This window comes from Thermobia domestica, chromosome 6, assembly GCF_964235325.1.
Source record: "Thermobia domestica chromosome 6, izTheDome1.hap1.1, whole genome shotgun sequence".
NCBI lineage: Eukaryota > Metazoa > Arthropoda > Insecta > Zygentoma > Lepismatidae > Thermobia > Thermobia domestica.
The window spans coordinates 28,114,881-28,138,093 of record NC_137459.1 but is presented as its reverse complement, the minus strand read 5'-3'; the positions used below and the strand labels follow the sequence as shown (position 1 = coordinate 28,138,093).

General features: G+C 38.4%; 1 protein-coding gene across 6 annotated transcripts in view; it reads left to right on the top strand.

Annotated features, from left to right (window-relative positions):
* Positions 1-23,213, top strand: part of LOC145687904 (host cell factor 1-like) — a 148,450-nt gene that overhangs the window by 115,018 nt on the left and 10,219 nt on the right. For 4 of the 6 annotated variants that reach the window (XM_081761448.1, XM_081761449.1, XM_081761450.1 and 1 more), the window contains exons 15-17: positions 441-689; positions 5,921-6,154; positions 7,791-7,995. In XM_081761448.1, the coding sequence (XP_081617574.1) occupies positions 441-689; positions 5,921-6,154; positions 7,791-7,995 (688 nt within the window). The remainder of the gene's footprint in view (positions 1-440; positions 690-5,920; positions 6,155-7,790; positions 7,996-23,213) is intronic. The other 2 variants (XM_081761452.1, XM_081761451.1) reach the window with 1 other exon arrangement.

Below are 23,213 nucleotides of genomic sequence, written 5' to 3'. Positions count from 1 at the left end.
TGTTCAAACTGTTAAATTATTTACTAGTTTTTATTTATTTATTTATTTGTTGTTTGTAAGCTCTTTGTTTGACGCTTCGTAAGACAAGGAGTCAGAACTAAAAAGAAATATTACATTAAGGGGCGTGCTGAGTAACGTTAAGTCGGGCGCTGTAAGGCTTCTAAGGTCATGTAATGGAATTATGAATATACTTGTATATATTTTTTTTTTACCCTATAACAATAAAAATAATTCTGTAAAAGTTGCCAAACGGCTTTTTGCAGACATATTCATTGAATTGGACAGAATTTCATTTCCGAACTATTTACTTTGTCATTTATTTTCCTTCCATAAAAGATAAATAATAATAATAATAAAAAAAAAATCTTGAAATGCTGTTCATTGTTGGGAAATTGTGAACTTATTTCATGATTTATTATTCTTTTTATTTTTGTTTGTAGGATACGAAGAAGGACGTTAGTGAACCAAAGAAGAAGGAAGTGCAGTGGTACGATGTAGGGATCATTAAGGGAACGAGTTGTGTTGTACAAAGTTATTACTTACCTGCGGAAGGTAGTGAAACAAAGACAGACATTGATGTGGAATCTGATCCTGACAATATGTTAAAGAAAGTGGATTTGGAACCAGGAACAGCGTACAAATTCCGTGTTGCCGGTATCAACGGGTGCGGTAGGGGCCCGTGGAGTGAGGTAAAAAAATGTTTGAGAACTTGATAAGCAAATAAAAAGAAGTTGAAATGATTTGTTAAATGTGCTTGTTGTATCCTTTTTGTTCTTGTAAACGTTTAATCTTGAACAGCCCTAATGAGATTCAAACGTACCATATATTTTTTTTTTATTTTATTTATTGGATATTTTTGTACGTTGCCAGTACTGTTGAAGATTAAATGGTATACGAGGGATGATCAAAAAGTAATGTTCCAAAGCCTGCAGTGAAACGTGTATATATTATTTCGTACAACGAATACAGCCAACAGATAGTACATACATTAGGTTATTTTTAGACGTAGTCTGCATGTCGGCTGAGGCACTTGTGGCGTCGTAGGATGTGTTTGAAGATTCCCTTCTAGTAAAAATCCTGTCCTTGCGTGTTTAGCCACGTTGTCACGAAGTGTTTTATCTCTTCGTCTGAAGCGAAGTGTCTGCCTCCTAGGTGCTCCAGGTGAAAGTAACTTGGAGTGAGGTCCGGGCAGTAGGGAAGGTAGTCTGTGATGTCCCAGCGAACTCTGTTCAAATCTGTTGATGCCATGTGCTGGGTCGGCCGACGCGCTCCTCGTCGGTGATGTTTTCTCTACCAGCCGCAAACTTTCGACACCATTCTGCGACATGCTGACGAGACATTACTGTCTCTCCGTAAACCTCTACCAGCTGCCGATGAATTTCATCCGCGGTTACATGTTTTACCCACAGAAATGGAATAACTGAGTGGACTTTTTCGAGAGACCAGTCTTCCAAACGAGTCGCCATTTGTGCATAGCTGCAACTAGCGCCGTAGGTGGCAGGTGGCTGAAACTGCAGTTGCCAACTTCATGCGATAAAATTAGCACACACTCCTCATTTCTCTAACAGACGAAACTCCAGAAATATCGGCCTTGTAACCTTAGTTTCTGATCCTCCCTCGTATTTTAACTCCTGATTATTGTGTAATTAAATTAGAATTTGGAAAGCAATCGGGAGAGAATGCCTTGTATAGTAAAATTACTGTAATTGGACATTCCTGTCTCTATAACACCTTTATTTGCCGATATAAAGTGAAGTTTTCGGCCCAGATTGTAGGTTGAACAGTTTTCAAGGAATTGTAGGTACCCATCTATCCTTAAATAAATGATTTGTAAGAATATGAAGATTCACGTCCTTCTTGGTAAAGATCACGTTGTTTCCAAGTAGCTTTATAATGTGAAATCCTCGCTACTTGTCCTCGTTCAAAACTTTCAACAGGAAGCTTTAGAAGATTTAATTAATAAACAAATCGTTATACAAATTTTCTTCTAATCGTAAGAGAAGTAAAGGAATATATTACTAATACAGTGAAAAGTGTTATATTCCATTAAAACAATTATATACGAAGTTGGATGTAGGTTTGTCTGCTATACAAATGCAGACCATAGCTTGGCAAATGTACGAAGAGACCACAAAGCGTTTAGAATTTTCCCGTAAGTGGGTACTAAATTATACTGAGTATCTCAGGAGCTTCTCAAGTTAGGGACATCTAACGCGATACATAAACTCTTAAAAATAATTGGACATGTCTCGTAGCGTTTTCGAAAATTCCGGTTTCTTAAGGGGGAACTGGGGGTCATATATCATTTTCTATTCATAACATAACAAAAATAAGGAACTGATTGAACCATTTAACAGAAATTTTTTTAAAAAGCACTTGACGGGGAAAGATGAGTTGAAGTACCTTTCAAATATGTATTTTCTATACAACTGTTCTTCCATGCAAAGACTGGGCATTTCAGTTAGTTTACGTAGGCAATGTATATTTAAGAATAGAATACTGTGTAAAGATAAGAAGAGTACAATGGGAAAACTAGGTAAAAAAGACTATTGATTAGAATGAATGTGCATGTTTGTTCTTCAACTTATAGTTAATGCATGAATGTAAAAGAAAAAGTAAATAAACTGGTAAAGGGTGTAGAGCACGTTAAAGTATCAACTTCGTGTGAAAGCATTTATGAATATTGTCTATAGTTTGCTATGGAAAATTGGATATGACATCCTTCCACAAAAAAACTTATTTGCGAGAGACGAAGCCGGTAACGCGAATTTGTCGATGTCTAATCACGTACCGTAGTAGCTGCCAAACCGTAGGCATTATGAAAAATTGTTTCCTCACGAAATTGCATCCAATGCACCTTCTACCAGTTTGTGTTTACTTATTTTTACTGCCCCCTAGAATTTCATAGAATGAGTAGAAGTTAGTGAAAGAATGGCGGCTTGGTGATTGGAATTGTAAATAAGCTCTATGTACTCAAGAAAGGTGATTGTAACAGTTAAAACTTTTGTTTCTTACGGTTATGTATTGTATTCTCCGTATGCAAACATTGTTTTCACATTACAAACATTGCAGAGCATAGAATGGCTCTAGAAGTTTCGAAACTTTCATGTTTAGAATAATTAGTGACTAGACAGATAACAATGTCCTGTACAGTGATCTAACGCTTTTTGTGTAACTTGCGTAATAGCAACTCTTGTGTTAAGCTTCTTGTATTTTAGAATTTTGATTAACAAGGTACATTCGCGAAGTGTCTCCTCAGGATTCAAGTAAAATGGATTCAAATGCAAAATTCTCCGCGGCCCAATGTGTATTGTACTAATTTTAGCGGCCTATGCTGGTAATTTGCATATTTATGGGCCCTTATATTTCCGGAATTCAATCACACCATAACGCTCTGACACAAAATTACTTTTAGTTTCTTTAGATGTAACTGGAAATTGAATGTAGGCATGCGTAGAAGAAATTGGATCAAGCACTGCTTCTCTGACATATGTTACCCACCTTGGCCGCCATATTGGATTTAATTTTCGGTTTTTCAAGTGGGAATAGGTGCAAGTAGTATATCAAATTCATGTATAATTTTCTCGGAAATTCATTGGGTAGTGAGTTTTACCGTAGCTTGTAACGTTTGCAAAGTATTGCATGTTAAATGTCAGGCACTTCACGAATATTAAATCAAATAGAAAGTTGTACAGGGTCCTGTGTGTATATGTAATCTTTTACGTGATTTACCGTTGACGAAATATTCTCTAAACGTACGTACATACAAACAGACACACAGACGTCAGTACGAAAATGGTAGGTCTTCTGGTCGTATCTGCATTTACATTAGGCATTTTGACCATAATACAATATTTCCTTGTTATAGCATAACATGAAAGTAAACCCTGTTTCAAAAAGAATATACGTATTTCGAATGCATATATTTATTAAACTTTAAGACATACGAATGTGAAATTTTACACACATATTTACGAACCTCTCAAGTTCAAATTAAGTGTTCAAAGTTCAAATTACAGATGTTCAATATGTCCTCCATCAGCGACACGAACAATATCACATCGATACTCAAATTCCTCCCATACTTGGGCAAGCATGTCCTGTGTCACTGATGTTATGGCAGTACGGATCCGGTTCTTCAACTCTTCCAGGTTCTGTGGGAGTGGTGGTACATAAATGTTCTCTTTGACGAAACCCCACAGGAAGAAGTCACAGGGTGATAAATCCGGTGACCGTGAAGGCCAGCTGAGATGCTAAGTCGCCAGCTCCTTGACGACCAATCCAACGGTTCGGTAGAGTTTCATTCAGATATTCACGCACTTAGTGACTCCAGTAAAGGGGTGCCCCGTCTTGTTGTAAAATGAAGTTATCTTCGTGCAGCCTCGGAAACAACCAGTTTTGTAACATAGCGAGATACTGCTGACTGTTAACCGTGTTTCCATTAAAGAAGAATGGGCCATAAACAGATGATCGGGATATCGCACAAAACACACTGACTTTGGGCGAATCTCGTACATGTTCAGTGAATGCATGTGGGTTCTGTAGGCCCCAAATTCGAACATTTTGTTTGTTTACCTGACCACTAACACGGAAAGTCACTTCATCACTAAACACGATGCGTTGTGCACAAGTGTTATAATTGTCAATAGCATCCAGAATCTCGGTACAAAATGCCACACGTTTGCATTTGTCATCAGGACGCAGAGCTTGTAACAGCTGTAACTTGTACGGCTTCATAACCAACCGACGTCTCAACACGCCAAATTGTTGTTGTCGGCACTTGTAACTCCTGACTGGTACGACGAGTTGATTTTGAAGGACTACGTTGGAAAGCAGTTTGAATTCGTGCAACATTTTCTTCAGGAACACGAGGGCGGCCAGAACTCTTACCTTTACATACACATCCTGTATCTAAAAACTGTTGATACCATCTGCGAATGTTCCACCCATTCGGAGGATCAATTTGGTACCTCAATCTGAAACGTCTTTGCACTGTAATCACGGAATTGCACTTCGCAAACTCGAGAACACAAAATGATTTCTGCTGCGGAGTAGCCATTTTAAACATATGACGGTTACCAAGCAAAACAGAAGACAACTGACATCTAGCGGCTATTAATATAAACTAGAGTATGAGTTTCTCCAATAGCCGAGCCGAGGCGCAGCGATCGATAGTTTGGACAAAATAATTCTTCGTAATACGTAATTATTTTTGAAACAGGGTGTAATAACACAGTCACTCACAGAAATGTAATAAGATTATGACACCAATGTTGTAAAGAGTTTGTTTATACATACAGTATTTTTCCAGTTAGGAATTGTTTTGTCAACATCCAAAACGTAAGCGTGACTGATATTACTCTGCAATGCCTTTCGCGAAGTGCCCGGAGGGATTTAACATGCAATACCTTCCAAACGGTACAAGCTACGGTGAAATACACTACATCAGTGAATTTCCGAGAAAATTGTACATGAATTTGATGTATCACTTGCACCTCTTTCCATTTAGAAAATCGAAGGTTGAATCCAATAGGGTAAATCCAAGGTGGCAGCTGGGATGGGTAACATGTGTCAGAGAAGCAGTACTCGATCCAATTTGTTTTGCGTGTGCCCACATTCATGTCCAGTTGCATCTAAAGAAACTAAAAGCAATTTTGTGTTCTAGCGTTATAGTAATGTATGATTGAATTCCGGATATATGAGGGCCCATAAATATGCAAATTACCAGTATGGGCCGCTAAAATTAGTACAATACACATTGGGTCGAGGAGAACTTTGGATTTAAATCAATTTTACACGAATCCCGAGGAGACACTTCGCGAATGTACCTTGTAATAATCATTGCTTTTGATGTAATGTTCTTCAATGCAGTTGTAATTTCGTCAAATGGTGATCATGTATATTTCGTTTCGTTTCGCAGGTATCAGGGTATAAAACCTTCCTTCCAGGTGCTGATCATATGTTTCGTTCTGTTCCGCAGGTATCAGCGTTTAAAACCTGCCTTCCAGGCTATCCAGGAGCTCCTTCTGCAATAAAGATAACAAAGTCTACAGATGGAGCTCACCTCTCTTGGGAACCACCACAAAGTACAACTGGAGACATTATAGAGTATTCCGTATATTTGGCTGTTAGGAGTGCAACGACACATTCTCAAGTAAGTTATGGAGTTAATATTGTTGCAACCATAAATCAGTTGTTATAATATTACTATTCATACATGGCAAAAGGGGTTTGCTACTGAAATAAATATAGTACTTTATTATTATTTTGTATCTGGGTATGTGATAGAAAAGTCACGCACTTCAAATTTGAGCATGGCTGTGATATAAACTTCTGCCCCTTTTATCTTGGACACTCCTGTGACTTGGACAGTTTTCCTCCGGTGTCCAGCTTAAAGAAGTTTCACTGTAAAGTAAATATTTGTGCAAATGGGTGAAGTCTTACATATACCCTCCCCAACTTTGAAGTACAGTATTTTCTTCGTGTAATGTTTAATATTTTTCATTGCTATTAAATATTGACAGTAATAACATTGGGTATCTTAATTTGATCAGATTGTTCTCAAGAATTTGATAGGCCTATCTTTGAATACTTTCGCTGTGATACCGAATAGTCACTGAATTATACATCCCCTTCCTATTAGCTTGTAAGTTCTCCTTTCGCCTCTTACGTGTAGATGTCTTGAGAGACTGTGTGTGCCGAGCTTTGTCGTCTCATAAGTGCTCAATGGGCTGGAGATCCGGAAAGTGTGGAGGCTATGGAAAATGGCTGAAAAACCGCATATTGTTCCGCGAATCATTCCTGGGTGGGACATGTGCGATGGCTGCATGCATTATCGTGCCTCTCACTATACACACGCTGAAAGAGCTAGTGTGTTGACATCATGAATGAGGGCTCCTGTGCCTCATAATGTTTTCCCCTAACGTACACGTTCATGCGACCGATTTTCCATGGTCCAACTTCGTTGCACTAGATGAGTTCTTGAAACCGGGTGACGCCGGAACTTCCTTAGCCAATGTGTGGGAGTGTACATTGCATGGTCATAAGGAACCACAGTTGTATTGGATAATTAGATGCACCACCACGCTTGACCTTTGAACTTGTACTAGTGGTGGATGGCTCAGTAGTAGTGTGTAAGATTCCTGGTTCGATCCTAGCTCTCGCCAAATGGTCTGTGTGATGAACAAATACCGTGCGCGTGGGTTTTATCATTCAACCAATTTGTTGATTATCACCATCTCTCTCTCTCTCTCTCTCTCTCTCTCTCTCTCTCTCTGTCTGTCTCTCTCTCTCTCTGTCTCTCTCTCTCTCTCTCTCTCTCTCTGCCTCTGAGCATAATCGTCTCTCTCTCAGGCTCTGAGCATAATTGCAAGACGTTAAAATTTAAAATAATCTTAAAATAAACTAAATTCTATGCTAACTCCGGCAGTCGAGCTTGCGCCGTTCTCTGCAGTGTTCCTGACATTTCGTCATTTGGGCCTGTTGCTCACAAACCCCACGATCTGACCTCCATCAAGCTCAAACTCCCACAAATGATTAATTACCTAAGCCTGTAGCTGTGCACTACCGGAGTGTGCGCTACTTCATACCGAAACTTGGGTTTGAACAAGATTGAATCCTCTGTTAAAGGAAGTGTTATACTCAGTGATTAGTCGGTGTATTTTATATATAGAGTATTATATAGTGTTTTGGTATTACAGAAAACTAAACGCTTCTGTGATGTTTCAGGTAGTGATCATTTATTTCTTTTAGCAATATATATGATTCATGTAGAATTATGCTTCTTCCAGGGAGATACGAAGACGGTGTCCAGCACTCCTGCACAATTAGCATTCGTTCGAGTGTATTGCGGTCCAACGAATCAATGCACTGTACCAAATTCGTCGTTAGCAGCGGCTCATATTGACACTACCACAAAGCCTGCCATTATTTTCAGAATAGCAGCGCGCAATGAGAAAGGTTACGGTCCCGCAACACAAGTCAGGTGGCTACAAGGTATGTATCACTCCTCAGTTACATTTTATGCTTCTATATTTTTCTGGACCGAATTGGCATGCCTAGTCCTGTCTGAAAAGAGCCTTATATACGTATCTTACAGTTTTCATGCTCCAGTGCTGATCAGTCATAAACTTAAGCATAGCCAGATATTTATATTTTTGCGTTAATAGTAAAATTCAGTAAGGCCCGCGGTTCAGCAAGAGTTTGATATCAATCTGTATAAGCTAATAATTACAAGCTTATCTCGTAAAACGAACGTAATTCAAAGTTTGTTGTCCTGTTTTATGATTGAATGGAAGACCTTGAAAAGTATATTATAATATGTACAATCCGCGGCAAAAAACCTGTAACATGAGCATATAAGTTTATTGTGAAATGACGAAGTCTTTTGCTCCAAAATAAGTGTGCACGGAAGGAGGCCGAGGTTTATCCTGGCGTGATTTGTTCCACTTAGACGTTATGTTCATTCCCTGTGCTGTTAGGCGTTGTACCACTACCAATCGAACTTGCAACACTTGGAATGTGTAAATGACTTTTCTTCTCTTTCATTTGTAGTTGGCAGCAATACTTAGGAAAAACTTAAACAAAAAATTATTTTAGTAAGATAATCTATCTTCTAGCAACAGTACGTGGTCTTAGTTTGACAAGGTTCTAACCAACATTTTTTGTCGAAATTGAGTTATATACAGTACGTAACACTAGAAGTTGAGCTTCATTCAAATATATGACTTTTATTGTTGTAACTTAAAAAATCAACTGTCTACTAATTTGACAAGGTTCTAATTGCTTCTGACTCTAATAAAGTATTCAGTTTGACAAGATTCTAACTGCAGCTTGGAAAACTGTAAGTTACGGAAGTATTCCTCCTTTTTTATAATTTACGTGTGTACTTTCTATGTTACTTGCCTTACATTAAAGAGGTAATTAAAATGTAAGATTTATTCTTTTAAATTAGCTTGAGAAGTAAATAATGATACTTCTCTTCCACTATTTTTTATATTTTCGGCACATCAATTCTGAGCGCACTATTTTGTTCCACTTGAACCGTGCTGTATAAAAATAACTAAATTGGTAAATCGTACATGTTAAACCAATAGTAAGACTATCCGTGGCTTTGGATTGATTATTTTAACAAAAGAAACACTGACTAAAGCTTAAAACCCAATTTATTTTAATTTATATAATTATAATACAAATTATAATTTAAAATAAAATTGGTTTTAAGCTTTGGTCAGTGTTTCTTTTGTTATAATGTTAAACCAAATTGATGAAAGTTTAATATAAAATTACTTGTAGCAAGGCTCTAAACTCTGCAGGGTCCATTGAGGATTTACTGCCATCTATTGGTGTAAAATATACAAAATTTCAAACTTTGTCTTCTTAATTCAATGTGTGTTCAGGATAATGAAGAGGAATCATGCGAAAATTGAGACGACACTAAACATCCAAAAATAAAGGAAATTAAATCTCGTTGGAAATATTCTTTTCATTACTTCTTCAATGTTAAAGAAGAAAAAATTCAAGTGTGCAAAACATTTTATTTGTCGACTGTCCACATATCCCAAAATCCCGTGTATACTGCACACAAAACCAAGACTGAATACAAACACATCTATCGTAGACAACGGCGCCGAATGTCCAAAATTTATGTTGGTGCGTATCATATGTTTTCATTAAAGTCTTGATATTTGATTGATTTATTTTTAGTTAAAATCTTTTATGAACACTGCAATAAGGGCTGTGCTGTAATATATTAAAAAAAAAAAAAAAAATGGTGCTATAAGGATAAGTTAGGGCTGTCCTAGTTCAGTCAGTAACACGGCTGACTCAAACTTAAGAGAAACGGGTTCAAAACCGGCTCCAAACTAAGTCTTGTGGGTGCGCTGCACCCACAAGATTATTTCTGTGGGGGCCGAAGTCCCGGAGCACCCACGTAGTCGGCGCGCATGATTGTAGATCAATGAGGGAAAAACAGTAATTGTCGTCGGAAGCCAGAGGGTGAAGCAGATTGTTGCAAGGAACACACAAAATCTTTCCCAACAGTGGAATCCCACCGCTGCCGAACTTATACTAGAAGATTGTACCTAGGAAGTCATCTGAATATTGGAAAAATGTATGATCTCTACACTGAAAAGTGCCAGAATGAAAACAAAACACCAATATTAAGAAATCAATCAACTACCGAATATCACTGGCCGGCATGAAAATCCTCCCACGAGGGTGAAAGGGTGTACCGGATAGATTTCGAGACGCTGATTACGAATATCTCGTCGAGAAAGGTCCAGCATTTTTTTTTTGGGGGGGGGGGGGGGGGCTGTTTCCATAATTGACCGAAAAATCTATTTTTCATATTTAATGTGTTTTTCGTGTTTGGAGTGCATAATTCTGAATTTTTACGTAGGTGAAAGGGTATACCGGGTAGATTTCGAGAAGCTGATTACGAATATCTCATCGAGAAAGTTCCAGCACGTAAAGTTTTTTTTTTTTTTTTTCTTTTGTGGCGGGGTGCTGTTTTCATAATTGACAGAAAAATCGTATTTTTTCGTATTTAATTTGTGTTTTCCGTGTTTGGAGTGCATAATTCTGACTTTTTATTTTAATCCAAGAACTGTTACTAGGATATATCCCAGGAACATTCTTTTCTCTAGCTCACGACCCCCCAGAAACGTACCCCCTCCCCTTGGGTTGCAGAGATTTATTGTCGTTCCACACTGCATACACCAAAACCTAGGCGTTATTGACGGAGAAAGGTTTCGTAATCAACTTGCGATCATTCGTCGGCTCCCTTTTGTCTAGACAACAGACAGATTGTTGAAAAAAGGCGCCAAGACATACACCACGTTGTCGTGTGAAACAAATATTTCAGTTTCGAGTTGATCTTCGTCTTAGGTGGTGGTGTTACGCTGTGTCTGTGTATACCGTAGGAGAAAAATATTTCTGCATGAAATATTGACGTGTGTGTTACTTGCCGTGAACTTGCAACAATTCTACAGACTCATTCTGCTACATATGTGGGGAAGTGATTTTCAAGGGACAAAGTAGGCCATTGTCACCGTTCCTGAAGACAGCCTACCATCTGTACTTCGGGTGTAAAATCGGCTATCAGGATCGCGTTTGGGCTCCGAAACAGTTGTAACTCGTGTGCGCGTACTCTCACAGGATGGTTGAAAGGTATACATAAATCGATGCCGTTCGCCGTACGTATGGTTTGGCGCGAGCCCCGTGATCATGTTTCAGACTGTTACGTCCGCCTGACTAATATAAAAGGTTTCTCAAAAACATGAAGCATAAAATACAGTATCCTAACTTGGATTCCGCGAGGAGACCTGTGAAACATGATGTTTGTCTGCCTGTACCCGTACCACCAGACTCATACACCCTGTGCAGTGTTTCATCCGATGAAGAACCTGCTGCTTGTGAGGATGTTGCACAATCTTCGAGTACACAGTCAGATCCCAATTACGCTCCAGTGCCTGACACTAATGAACCACATGTGATAAGTCAGGAAGAGCTGAATGATCTCATCAGAGACTTAAACCTTCCCAAGTCTAAGGCCCTGTTGCTTGCATCACTTCAACAATGGAATCTACTAAACCAAGATGTGAATATATCGATGTATAGGAAAAGAGGTGAGCCTAGTTCCTAATTTTACAAAGGATGGTGATTTGGAGTATTGCAGTGACATTCCATCGCTTATGGGACAATGAAGTTGAACTACAACACTGAAGATTGGAGGCTATTCGTAGATTCCTCTAGGATAAGTCTCAAGGCAGTGTTACTACACAATGGCAATGAAAAGCCAGCCATTCCTATTGCTCATGCTGTACATATGAAAGAAACATACGAGAACATGCGAAACTTATTGCAGAAAATAAAGTACGAACAGTTCCTGTGGTCTGTATGCGCTGACCTTAAGGTTATTGCCATCCTCACCGGTTTACAAGGAGGTTACACAAAGCACTGCTGCTTCTTGTGTCACTGGGATAGTCGAGCCAAAGATCAGTACAACATCACAAAATGGCCGCCAAGGAAGCAACTGGTCCCAAGGGAGATGAACGTGGCTAATGAAGGTCTTGTGGATCCGGAGAAAATATTCATACCACCCCTTCATATCAAATTAGGGCTCATGAAGGTCTTCGTCAAGGCCCTGAACCGGGATGGTGAAGCATTTAATCATCTCAGAAAACTATTCCCAAGACTCAGCGAGGCCAAGGTGACAGAAGGTGTTTTTACGGGACCTCAAATCAGAGACGTTTTTAAGGATACTATATTTTCTTCTAAGCTTAATGAAGTTGAAAGTGAGGCTTGGGAGGCCTTCCGAGAAGTGTGCAGTAACTTTCTAGGGGATCATAAGTCACCTGATTACAAAGACATTGTGGGCAGGTTAATTACTTCATATCGTAACATGGGATGTAATATGTCCCTGAAGTTACACTTCCTGCATTGCCACCTGGACTTCTTCCCTGAAATGTACAGCTTGGGGAAGGTCTCTGACGAAAGGTTTCACCAGCAAATAGCTACCATGGAGAGGCGCTACAGTGGTAAACGGAGTGTGAATATGTTGGCAGACTTCTGTTGGAATGTGACACGCAAGACACCCTGTAGTAATTACGAGAGGAGTAGGAAACCAAGTGACACGTAAGTATTAAACTTTAACCTTTTATGCAATTTTATCTGCATAATTTATATTGATATTTAAATTATAACATGCGAATTATTATGGGTGGAGAATAGCATCTTTGGGCGGATATTGAAACACTCCCCTCCTCCCTGAAAACTGGTACGTCTTGGAAAAAAACGGGTTACGGATTCGAACTCAGGAGCTCGAAACCTATAGGAATCACCTATTTTCGTTCGTGGGAGAAAAAAAAAAAGTTTCATTTTGCCGACCAGTGTATTTGGAACAGTTTAACTTAGATTTTAATTTGCCAAAAAATGACAGATGCGATGTGTGCGAGGCGTATAAGCTGGTGAAACAGACTGAAACCTTAAGTGGTGAGCAAAAGCACATACAGGGTGGCCCAAAAGTAGGTATACACTCTCGTACTGATCGGCTCATGACATTTTATATCATTTACTTATTGTCATCCATTCAGGTATTGACTTAGTTTCTTCATTGTTTGTTCTTAATTTCTTTTCACTTGTATCTTAAGCTCGGAACAAAAATTATCTTAAATTAAAATGTCATACTTGATCGATGCTGGTCTGTATACCTACTTTCGAACCACTGTGTATTTTGCGCAAGGCCCAAATGAGAAAACACAGAAAAAGTAACAAAGAAAACAAAGATCTTCCAGTCCTTGTCTTCGATTTGTAAAACGTTATAACATGTCCCCACGCGATATCGGTAGCTTATTTTATAAGAGAAAGTTAAATGTTTACAATTTGACCACATACTTTGCTCTAACGAAAAAGTGTATCTGGAACGAAACAATGGTAGGATGTGCAGGGGATGGCATTGGGTGTGCTTTTATTAAAATATTGGACGCCGTGCTCGAAGAAAATGAGATCACGAAACTGATTACTTGGTCCGATTCCTGTGTACCACAAAACCGTAATTCCCATATATCATATACAGTTTTGGACATTTTAAGAGGAAATCCGAACATCAATTCTGTTTCAATGAAATACTCTCTTCGAGGACATTCCTGTGATCAGGAAGTAGATCTCATACACAGTGCAATTATTGAAAAATTAATGAACAAGACGGACTTTTGCTCCCTTTTGTGTATCGGAAGAATATTGAAGATTAGACCGTCACAACCCACATCGTGTTATTCAGATGAGGCCGAGTGATTTTAGACTTTGGGACGACAGCAACGGCGTTGACTTTCTAAAATGTATGTGGGTGCATATCAATGGCGGAAATGTTAGCCTCTATGTTTTCAAGGAAGTCTCGATATTTGATTTCTTTTTAGTTAAAAACTTTTATGAACACTGTTATAAAGGGCTGTGCTGTGATAAAGTAAAATATACCAGGTACTATAAGTTAGGGCTGCCCTAGCTCAGTCAGTAACACGGCTGACTTAAACGCAAGATGAACGGGTTCAAACTAAAAATCTTGTGGGTGCGCTGCACCCACTAAACTATTTGTGTGGGTGCCGGAGCACCCACGTTCTCGGCGTGCATGGACGACAGCAAAACTTCTAAATTACAAAACCATTCCATTCACTCAAGAAGCTAACTTGACATTTACTCAAAAATTCAGAACCGTATTGTTCAAATCAAGCCATGACAACTACGAGCCTGTTAATGTAGCAAATATCAAAGAAGAAACTCCAAGACGAGAGGCTAAAGTGTCATATTTCAGCAGTAGTTTGAATATTTTTGATATCAAATCAAAGCAAAAAAAAAAAAAATGTTTGAGGTTTACAGAATTAATAAAAAAAAAAAAATGGAGTTACACCCTTATCGTTCTAAGTCATGCCTGTTTTCCTCGTCATTTTGGTTTGACAAGGTTCTAAGTGCAGTTAGAAGCTTGTGCCTCTGAAAATGATCCTTTCAGTAAGAAAGGTTCTAACTGCATTTTACTGATAGTTCAAAACAAAAACTGGAAAGCTCCATTTCAAACGTCAAGTATTTAAATGTAAACTTTGTAGGCAGTTAATCATTGTGTAAAAACATCATAATGATTAGTTTATAAATAAAACAACTATAGCCTAATAAAACTTTAAACGCATTTTTCTCAAAATATAGTCATATGCAGTTAGAACCTTGTCAAACCAAGGCCACGAGTAGTCTGATGAATGAGGAGCGTAATGGAAATATTAGTCAGCTTAGTTCAAATACTGTTTGTTAAATATAAATATATATATAAACGTTTTACGGAATTTTAGTGTAGCAACTCAATATGTCGAGAGCAAATAATTCAAGGAAAGAAGCTTCATAGTTTGCAGTGTTGAAATTATGATCGACACATAGGAGGAAATAAAATAATAAATAAATAAAACGAAATAAATAGTTGCAAAAAAAGACTGAATGTTAAAAGTCTCATTGTTTGTTAGTGATTCTGTTGTTTTGTTATTGACTCTACGTTAGATGTGCTGTTCAGTTGAAAAAGTTTGCTTATTTTAGTACAGGGAGCTTCTTTCCCTAACATATAACTAAAGCTACATTTAGTACAGGAGGCTAGTATTTGTAAATATATTCAGTTTCCCGCGTTTTTCATTAAACAGCACTTGCATAGCAAATGATAGACAGTTTCTATGTTCTTGTTTGACGTGTGACGTTCTTTGTTCGTGTGAGAAGGGATGAAGGAATGATAAAATTAGACAGGAATCAGTTCGATCACTTTGCAGTAGATGTAATTTAAAATTTTGTATAATAGGGAAGTTTCTCTTAGAAACCAATAAATTATGCCCCTGAGTTGTGTAACTTTAGATTATATTTACACTTCTCCAAAATATAATTGCATGCCCCAATTTTTCTAAGCCCCTTAAAATTGTAGGTTTGGCAACATCGCAGTCGACGTAATTGGTAGGGGAAGTGAAAATAAAAAATAACGAGACTTCCCAACACAGCTCTCAGTTTGCTGTTTGAAATACTCAGTTCTCTTTTTATAACTTAATGTAATGATACATTTAGAACATCATAGTACTTGGTCAATGCAGAAAACTTGGTTGTAAGTAAAGCACACACGCTTTTCGACCACAATATTCGTTAAAAAAAAAAGGGACGGGGAGTTGTTAAGAAATTCGTTCTCTATTCATGAAATAGGAATGGAATTTCGTAGTTGTTTCGATAGCCATTCGAGCTAAGTTCTTGCTTTCTGTGCGGATTTAGTACTTTTGAACCTGGTTCGAATCCCACTCGATGCTCTTACTTTTTTCATTTTGTAATTTTTCATTTATTTTTGCCGTACCTTTTATAGTATGTGTATTACACTGAGGTGATGGACAACTTTCTAATTTATCCAAAAATAAGGTGGTGTACAGGTGTAAAACCTTTTCTATATATCCCATTGTGATTCCTTCTTAGTGCAAATTAGTTCTTGCATCGATCCGTAAGATTTTCGTAAACCTCAAAATAAATCCGGAGTTCTAGTGTCCAGGAGATCACTATCAGCCCTAATACCTCCTTCATCACTACCAGAACGCAGTTCTTATTATTATTATTATTATTATTATTATTATTATTATTATTATTATTATTAGTAGTAGTAGTAGTAGTAGTAGTAGTAGTAGTAGTAGTAGTAGTAGTAGTAGTAGTAGTAGTAGTAGTAGTAGTAGTAGTAGTAGTAGTAGTAGTAGTAGTAGTAGTAGTAGTAGTAGTAGTAGTAGTAGTAGTAGTAGTAGTAGTAGTAGTAGTAGTAGTAGTAGTAGTAGTAGTAGTAGTAGTAGTAGTAGTAGTAGTAGTAGTAGTAGTAGTAGTAGTAGTAGTAGTAGTAGTAGTAGTAGTAGTAGTAGTAGTAGTAGTAGTAGTAGTAGTAGTAGTAGTAGTAGTAGTAGTAGTAGTAGTAGTAGTAGCAGCAGCAGCAGCTGCTTCTCCTGCGTGGGAGACTCGGATCGATTCCCGGCAGGAGCTCATGTAGTTCGAGGCTTACGTTAAGCTGTAGGTTCACTTCTCATATAGTCTCGCTGCTGAAAGGAGCGCTAAAGTCAAAATCAAATATATTATTATTATACGCGTCTTTGGTGTATGAGACCCGGGTTCGATTCCCGGCGGGAGTTCATGTGGTTTGGGGCCTATGTTAAGCTGTAGGTTTACTTATATAGTCTCGCTGCTGAAAGGCGCCCTAAATTCAAAATCAAATATTATTATTATTATTATTATTATTATTAATAATAATAATAATAAAAGTAGGAAATAGAAAAAAGGTTTTAGGGTACTAAATTTGGTGAAACATTTTATTTCCTCCCAGTTTGTTACACCCAGGGCCGTAACTTGTGAGGGACACCTGGGCAACTGCCCCTTCCAGGGAAGCTCCCCGCCGTTCGATGGGGGCCCATTTTAAGACAATTTTCTTTTACTCCATATACGATACGAACCTGAAATTATAAATGAAGCATCAAACAGGTTCACAACATTATATAAACAAAACAGCACATAAAAGGTAAATAAAACAAAAATGAGTCTAGAGCTCATTTCAGTAAAAAATGTCTATAATTAGATACCCTAGAAAAAATATGTATTAGTATGGCTTTGAGATTTGTCAATATTGTCCCCTTAATTTGTCATGCATGAAACGGGCTCAGGGGCGCAACTAATGGAACCGCAGAACTTGCCGCGCGGGAGGGCCCACAGGCTCCGGGGGTCCATAAAGACTAAGAGAAAAATGGAAAGAGGGGACACAAGAATTAGAAAAAGAACTTTTCTATGGGGCCCTAATACGCGTATTAATGCTTGCGCCCCTCCCCCCAGAAAAATCTAAGTTACGGCGCTGGTTACACCTATGGACTGTATGTTATCTTGGTGTATTAGAACCATTTTAGAGTGGTTTTCACGACGATCTCACATTCTTTCACTTAAACGTCTTAATAGCTCTCAATAGTATCAACGTTTGCTAGAGTCTATCTCCCAAGAATGCCCTCAGTTTCATGAAACATTGATCATCTTACCCCCGAACAATCTCTTATGAGTATTTTGCGAGTAGAGATGAGGTATGTTCTCTACTGGTTTCAAATCTGTTTTTTTTCAGGTTCCAAGTAGTAGTGTTGTTAACAGCTAGAGCAGGTCGGCTTCCGGCTCAGTCACCACCGAGCCGAACTGAGAAGTGAGCCGAGCCAACATCTCATCCAACCGTGCCGGCTCGAGCCAATGGCTTACTTGAGCTGAGCCCAACCGAGCTGATGGCTCACCCGAGCCTAGCTGAGCTGAGCTGAGCCAATGGCTCATTCCAATCGTCCCGACTCAAGCTGTTGGCTCAGTTGAACCGAGCCGGAGTTCAAGCAGCCGGAGTTCAAGCTGCGCCTGTGGCTCAGGGCTCGAGCCAAGCCAGTTGACACCACTATTTCCAACTCGATAAAGTTTTTGCATAGCTATCGTAAAGAATTAATCGATTTAAGCAGTCTTTAGTAGTTTTCATCGGTTCAGGTGAGTAGGGCCATGGTTTCCATGCACCTTCTTTGGTTATGACTCGCGTATTCTAAATCATATCCTTAACTTTAACAGTTTTCTGAACATACAGAAAACCAACTGAGAAAGGTGATAACTTTCCTTCTATCGCTTGTTGAAATCGAGGAAAGCAAGATCGCCTAGAGTAGACCCGAGAGGCACGTAGAAGGCAAGTATATAGTATATTCACCATTTGCCAACATTATTTTAATATGAGCAGTGATCGCAAAGTTACTTTTCGAAAGTAGCTGCTCTACAGCTACATGATAAAAATTGTAGCTCGCTACAATTATTAGCTAGTTTTCCAGAAACGTATTCGCTACTTAATCTCTTGTCAAAAATACAGTTTACTTGGCATCATGCATTATAATATATGTCATGGCATCTACAAGCGTGACTGAACTTAAAAGTTTGGTTAAAATAAGACATAAAAGCTATGTCTGTCAATTTGCATTTCACACTAAAGTATGCATTTTGTCATATATATATATATATATATCGGGTTTTGCAAAATAAGTGTTAAACTCTTGGGAGTTGACGCTCCCGCCAAGTGAACTTTGTGCTGGACAAACACCGTGTGCGTGGGTTTTCTCGAGGTTCTCCCGTTTCCTCCCACTTTCTTCATTCTACCATTTCATTCATCTATCATCATCACCGTCTCCTTTAGCCTAACCTGCATAAACGTGCGACGTAAAACTCAAAATTTCATTTCATTTCATTTCTTGGGAGGTGACTCCTGCTACTGAGACAAGAAAAAAGTTCTCTCGAATTTCTGGCTATCGGACATAGTTTCGGATCTACAAGGTGCCGAAAGCGTGGAAAACTAACTTTCAGACTCCAATAGTTCGGAAACTATCCAACGTAAAGAGGGCGGGTAAAAAATTCACTGAAGAAGTCATACCTCCTCTATTGAATTTTGCACGTTTCACAATCCAACAATGCACGCGCAAGGGATTCCCCAAAGATACGTAGGGAGTTCCGGATAATCTGCCAAATGAAAATTGGTCTAAATGGATATGAATTGATAGAGTTTCTACCAGGTAGCAATAATTTGTTTGTATTAAGTCGATATCTGGAACATACACAAAATGACGGACACCATGCCCGTTGTGTGTGGTTGCATAATCGCCAGGTACGGATGCTGGCCAACAGTGACGTTCTGAGTATTAAGTGTATAGAAATTTGTACTCAAATGCTCTAAAAAGACATCTGGAGTGTCGGTAGAGAACAACAGATGAAGCAGGGTGATTCACATGTGTAGAAACACGTAACGAAAAATGCCCAGAAATGCACTCATACTAAGTAAACGTGAGTTCAAAGCGTCGGAAATGTAAGGAATAGCATGAAGAATATGAAAGCCATTACCGATTCACCAATAATATTCCCTCAAACCGATGCAATATGATGTGCACGGTTGCATACCAATAAGGATGCAACAACTGAGGCCAAGTTGAAATTGTGCAAGAGGACTCACAAAGAAACTGGGTAAACTAAATGAATATCACTAGTGGGATCGCATGATCGATATTGAAATGTGGCCAATGTGTGTGTTGATATCAACATGTAGCTAATGGACAAATGTCAACATGTTTTACTACTGCTGGGACACCGTCCCACGTTCGAAAAATAGGAAAATAACTACTCGGGTCTTGAATCTGAGGCCGTGGGCTCCCAGTAGGATTGGAAATTGCGACCACGCTAGCGAAAGCGAGCGCTCTATCCTTGGGGCTTCGAGGGGGCTCACTTTCTCGGTATTCATTTCTTTGAGGAGTGCCTACTTTGTTTGGCAAGCGCTCTTGTACTGCCTCCCGACATGGTTGTGCGTTTCATTTTGTTACTTCTACTGCACAGTTGTAAACAATCAGAGCTTTAAGACATTTCTTCCTATTTCTCATGTCGTTTTATTTTCCATATGTATGGTGTTCCAGCAGTAGTGTTACATGTGCCAAATTGGTTCATTTTCGTCTTTGTCTTGGCATGTGCACTGTGTGTAAGATAACGAATTTCTGAAGGTATTTTCCTATATTTCGAGTACGTCATATGTCCCAGAAGACGTGGGATATGATACAAGTTATTTTCACGCTCTATCAGAATTTGAACCGTAGATTAAGAGATTTCTTTTCATATGTGTCCCAAGCAAAAGGGGACATTGATACAATCGTGTTCTAGTTACGTTCTACCAAAAAGTGCACCAGATTTAATAGCAGAACGTACAACGTTATTTTCCTAGTTTTCGCACGTGGGACTGTGTCCCAGCAGTAATGGGACATGTTGGCATTTGTCCATTAGCTACATGTTGATATGACCACACACATTGGCCACATTTCAATACCGATCATGCAATCCCACTAGTGACATTCATTTAGTTTACCCAGTTCGGAGTAAGGTGATGGCCAAGGTATTATGTAACTGAGTGCATTCTTGTGAGATAGACTCCAGCAAGCGCTCATAGTATTGAGAACTATTAAGACTTTTAAGTGGAAAAGAATGTAAGATCGTCGTGAAAACCTATCTAAAATGGTTCTGATACACCAAGACAACAATAAAGTCCATACTGGGAAGAAATAAAATGCCTCTCCAAATTTAGCACCCAAAAACCTTTTCTCTATTTCCTACTTAATAATAATAATAATAATAATAATAATAATAATAATAATAATAATAGATTTTGAGTTTAACGCCCTTTTCAGCAGTGAGGCTATATGAGAAGTACACCTACAACTTAACGTAGGCCCCGAACCAGATGGACTCAAGCCGGGAATCGAACCCGGGTCTCCCACAATAAAGATGCGTATAATATAATAATAATAATAATTGATTTGGAGTTAAGTGCCCCTTTCAGCAGTGAGTCTATAGAAGAAGTAAACCTACAGCTTAACGTAGGTCCCGAACCACATGAACACCCGCCCCGCGGGGAATCGAACCCGGGTCTTCCATGCCAAAGATGTGTATAATAATAATAATAATAATATATTTGATTTTGAATTTATCGCCCCTTTCAGCAGCGAGGCTATATGAGAAGTGAACGTACAGCTCAACGTAGACCCCGAACCACATGAACTCAAGTCGGGAATCGAACCCGGGTCTCCCATGCCAAAGACTTGTATAATAATAATAATAATAATAATAATAATAATAATACGAATTGCGTTCTGGTAGTGATGAAAGAGGTATTAGATCTGATATTGATTTCCTGAACACTAGATCTCCGGATTTACAGGTTTTCGAAAATTTTGTGGATCGATGCAAGAAGTTATTTTCACTAAGGGGAACTCACATTGGGATATATAGAAAAGGTTCTACGCCTGTACATCTTATTTTTGGATAAATTAGAAGTTGTCCATCACCTCTGTGTAATACATATACTATGAAAATGTACAGCAAGAATGACTGAAAAATTACAAAATAAAAAAAAAAATGCATCGAGTAGGATTCGAACCAGGTTTAAAAGTATTGCATCAACACAAAAATAGACTACTTAGCACGCATGGCTATCGGAACAACTAGAGAACGCTCCCTCAGTTGCACTGATAAATAACGAGCTCCTTAACTACCTTGGTTTTTATGACGATCTTTGTTTTTGTTGAGTTTTTCTTTAAAAAAAAATGTTCGCTGCATTATTGCTAATGTACAGTTTTATACTATAAGTATCGTTATTAGAAGTGACAAAAGAGGAACTGAGAATTTCAAACAGCAAACTGTGAGCTGTGTTCATAAGTCTTATTTCTTCTTTAATTCCTTCCCCTCCTTTCACTCAGAATGCGTTGCCGCCAAACTTAGAATTTAAAGGGACTTCGGGCATTCAATTATATTTTGGAGAAGTGTACATATGGGAGCCTCAGTGTGAATAGTCATAACTTCTAGTGTGTGTCTGTAATACGCGTACTAAATCGTATGTAAGTTACTGAAAACAGTTATTAAATACAGTTGTCTGTAGATAAATGTAGTTATTCTTAAAGCTATTTGGGGAAGCTTACTCCCGACTTTTTAAAATTTCAGTGAATAACGTGAAAACAATGAGAAACTTATATACTTAGCACTGGCACAAAAAAACACTTAGTACACTTAATACTTTTAACGTGAGTACGTATCTTGGTTATAATAATATATACGGAATATTTATATACAGTAGCTGTTCTTTGAAAAAAGGAAAGCAACTTTGTTTCGCAAAACTGTGTCAGCTTGTTTGTACCCACCCAAATCAAGCACAATCACTTCCCACCAGCGTCTGATTCTTCACCCCTGCCAGACGATCCAGAATGCTGCTCAGAGTGACTATCACAAAGGTCATCTTCATGACTCACGTCACCATACTTCCCAATACCAAAATTTGTCCTGTTGATGATGAGCCGCTCTTAGTTATACGGGAGCTGAAGATGCGGAGGGAGAGAGATGCATCTCAAAGTACTGTCTAATTGAACTTTCTAGTAAATTTAATAGTGCGGCCTATGTACGAGATTTACTTTTTCTATAATTTCGTGTCAAAAGTGTAGGTGCCGCCTATATTTGCGCAAGGTATTCTAATCGCATTTCAAACTTCAGAGTAATTGCACTTCTAAGTTTCCAGATCACTCCATGAGCCTTGTTCATCGAGGATAGAAATAAGCATTCGAAGAATACAAACACCAACGAAATAGACTCACTGTGGCACACTTCGCCCAATGTATCATTCACTCGTTCTGTAGTGGCTATAATCCCCTCGCTAGCGTTAAAATCTTCCTAAAGTTTCGGTAAAAATATCCAGTTGCACTGATCCGAAGGAAAATTCAGGGCTCTTCCCAGATAAAATTGTAGTTGTCAGGAAGTTATAATAAGTGTGACCAAAATAAATAAATAAATGAAATACGTGTCAAAAAAAATTGAAAAGATAAAATGTTCATTCTTAGGTCTTTTGAAGCATTAGAAGCATCATAACACTACTATGAACTCAAGAATTTTAGTTGGGAGCCAATAATGAAACTCTGATAATCTACTTACACTTTTAAAACCAGCCAAGACTTAACACCTGTACGGATTGGATAATTAACGAGTTGAAAAAAAGCAATTGAAAATACTGGCACAACAGAAGCTCTTATGTGAATCGATAGGCTTCTCTTCCGAAAGAGAGAAAAAAGTAAAGCTTTCCATTGTCACTTTAGAAGTGAATTGTAGTAATACGTAGA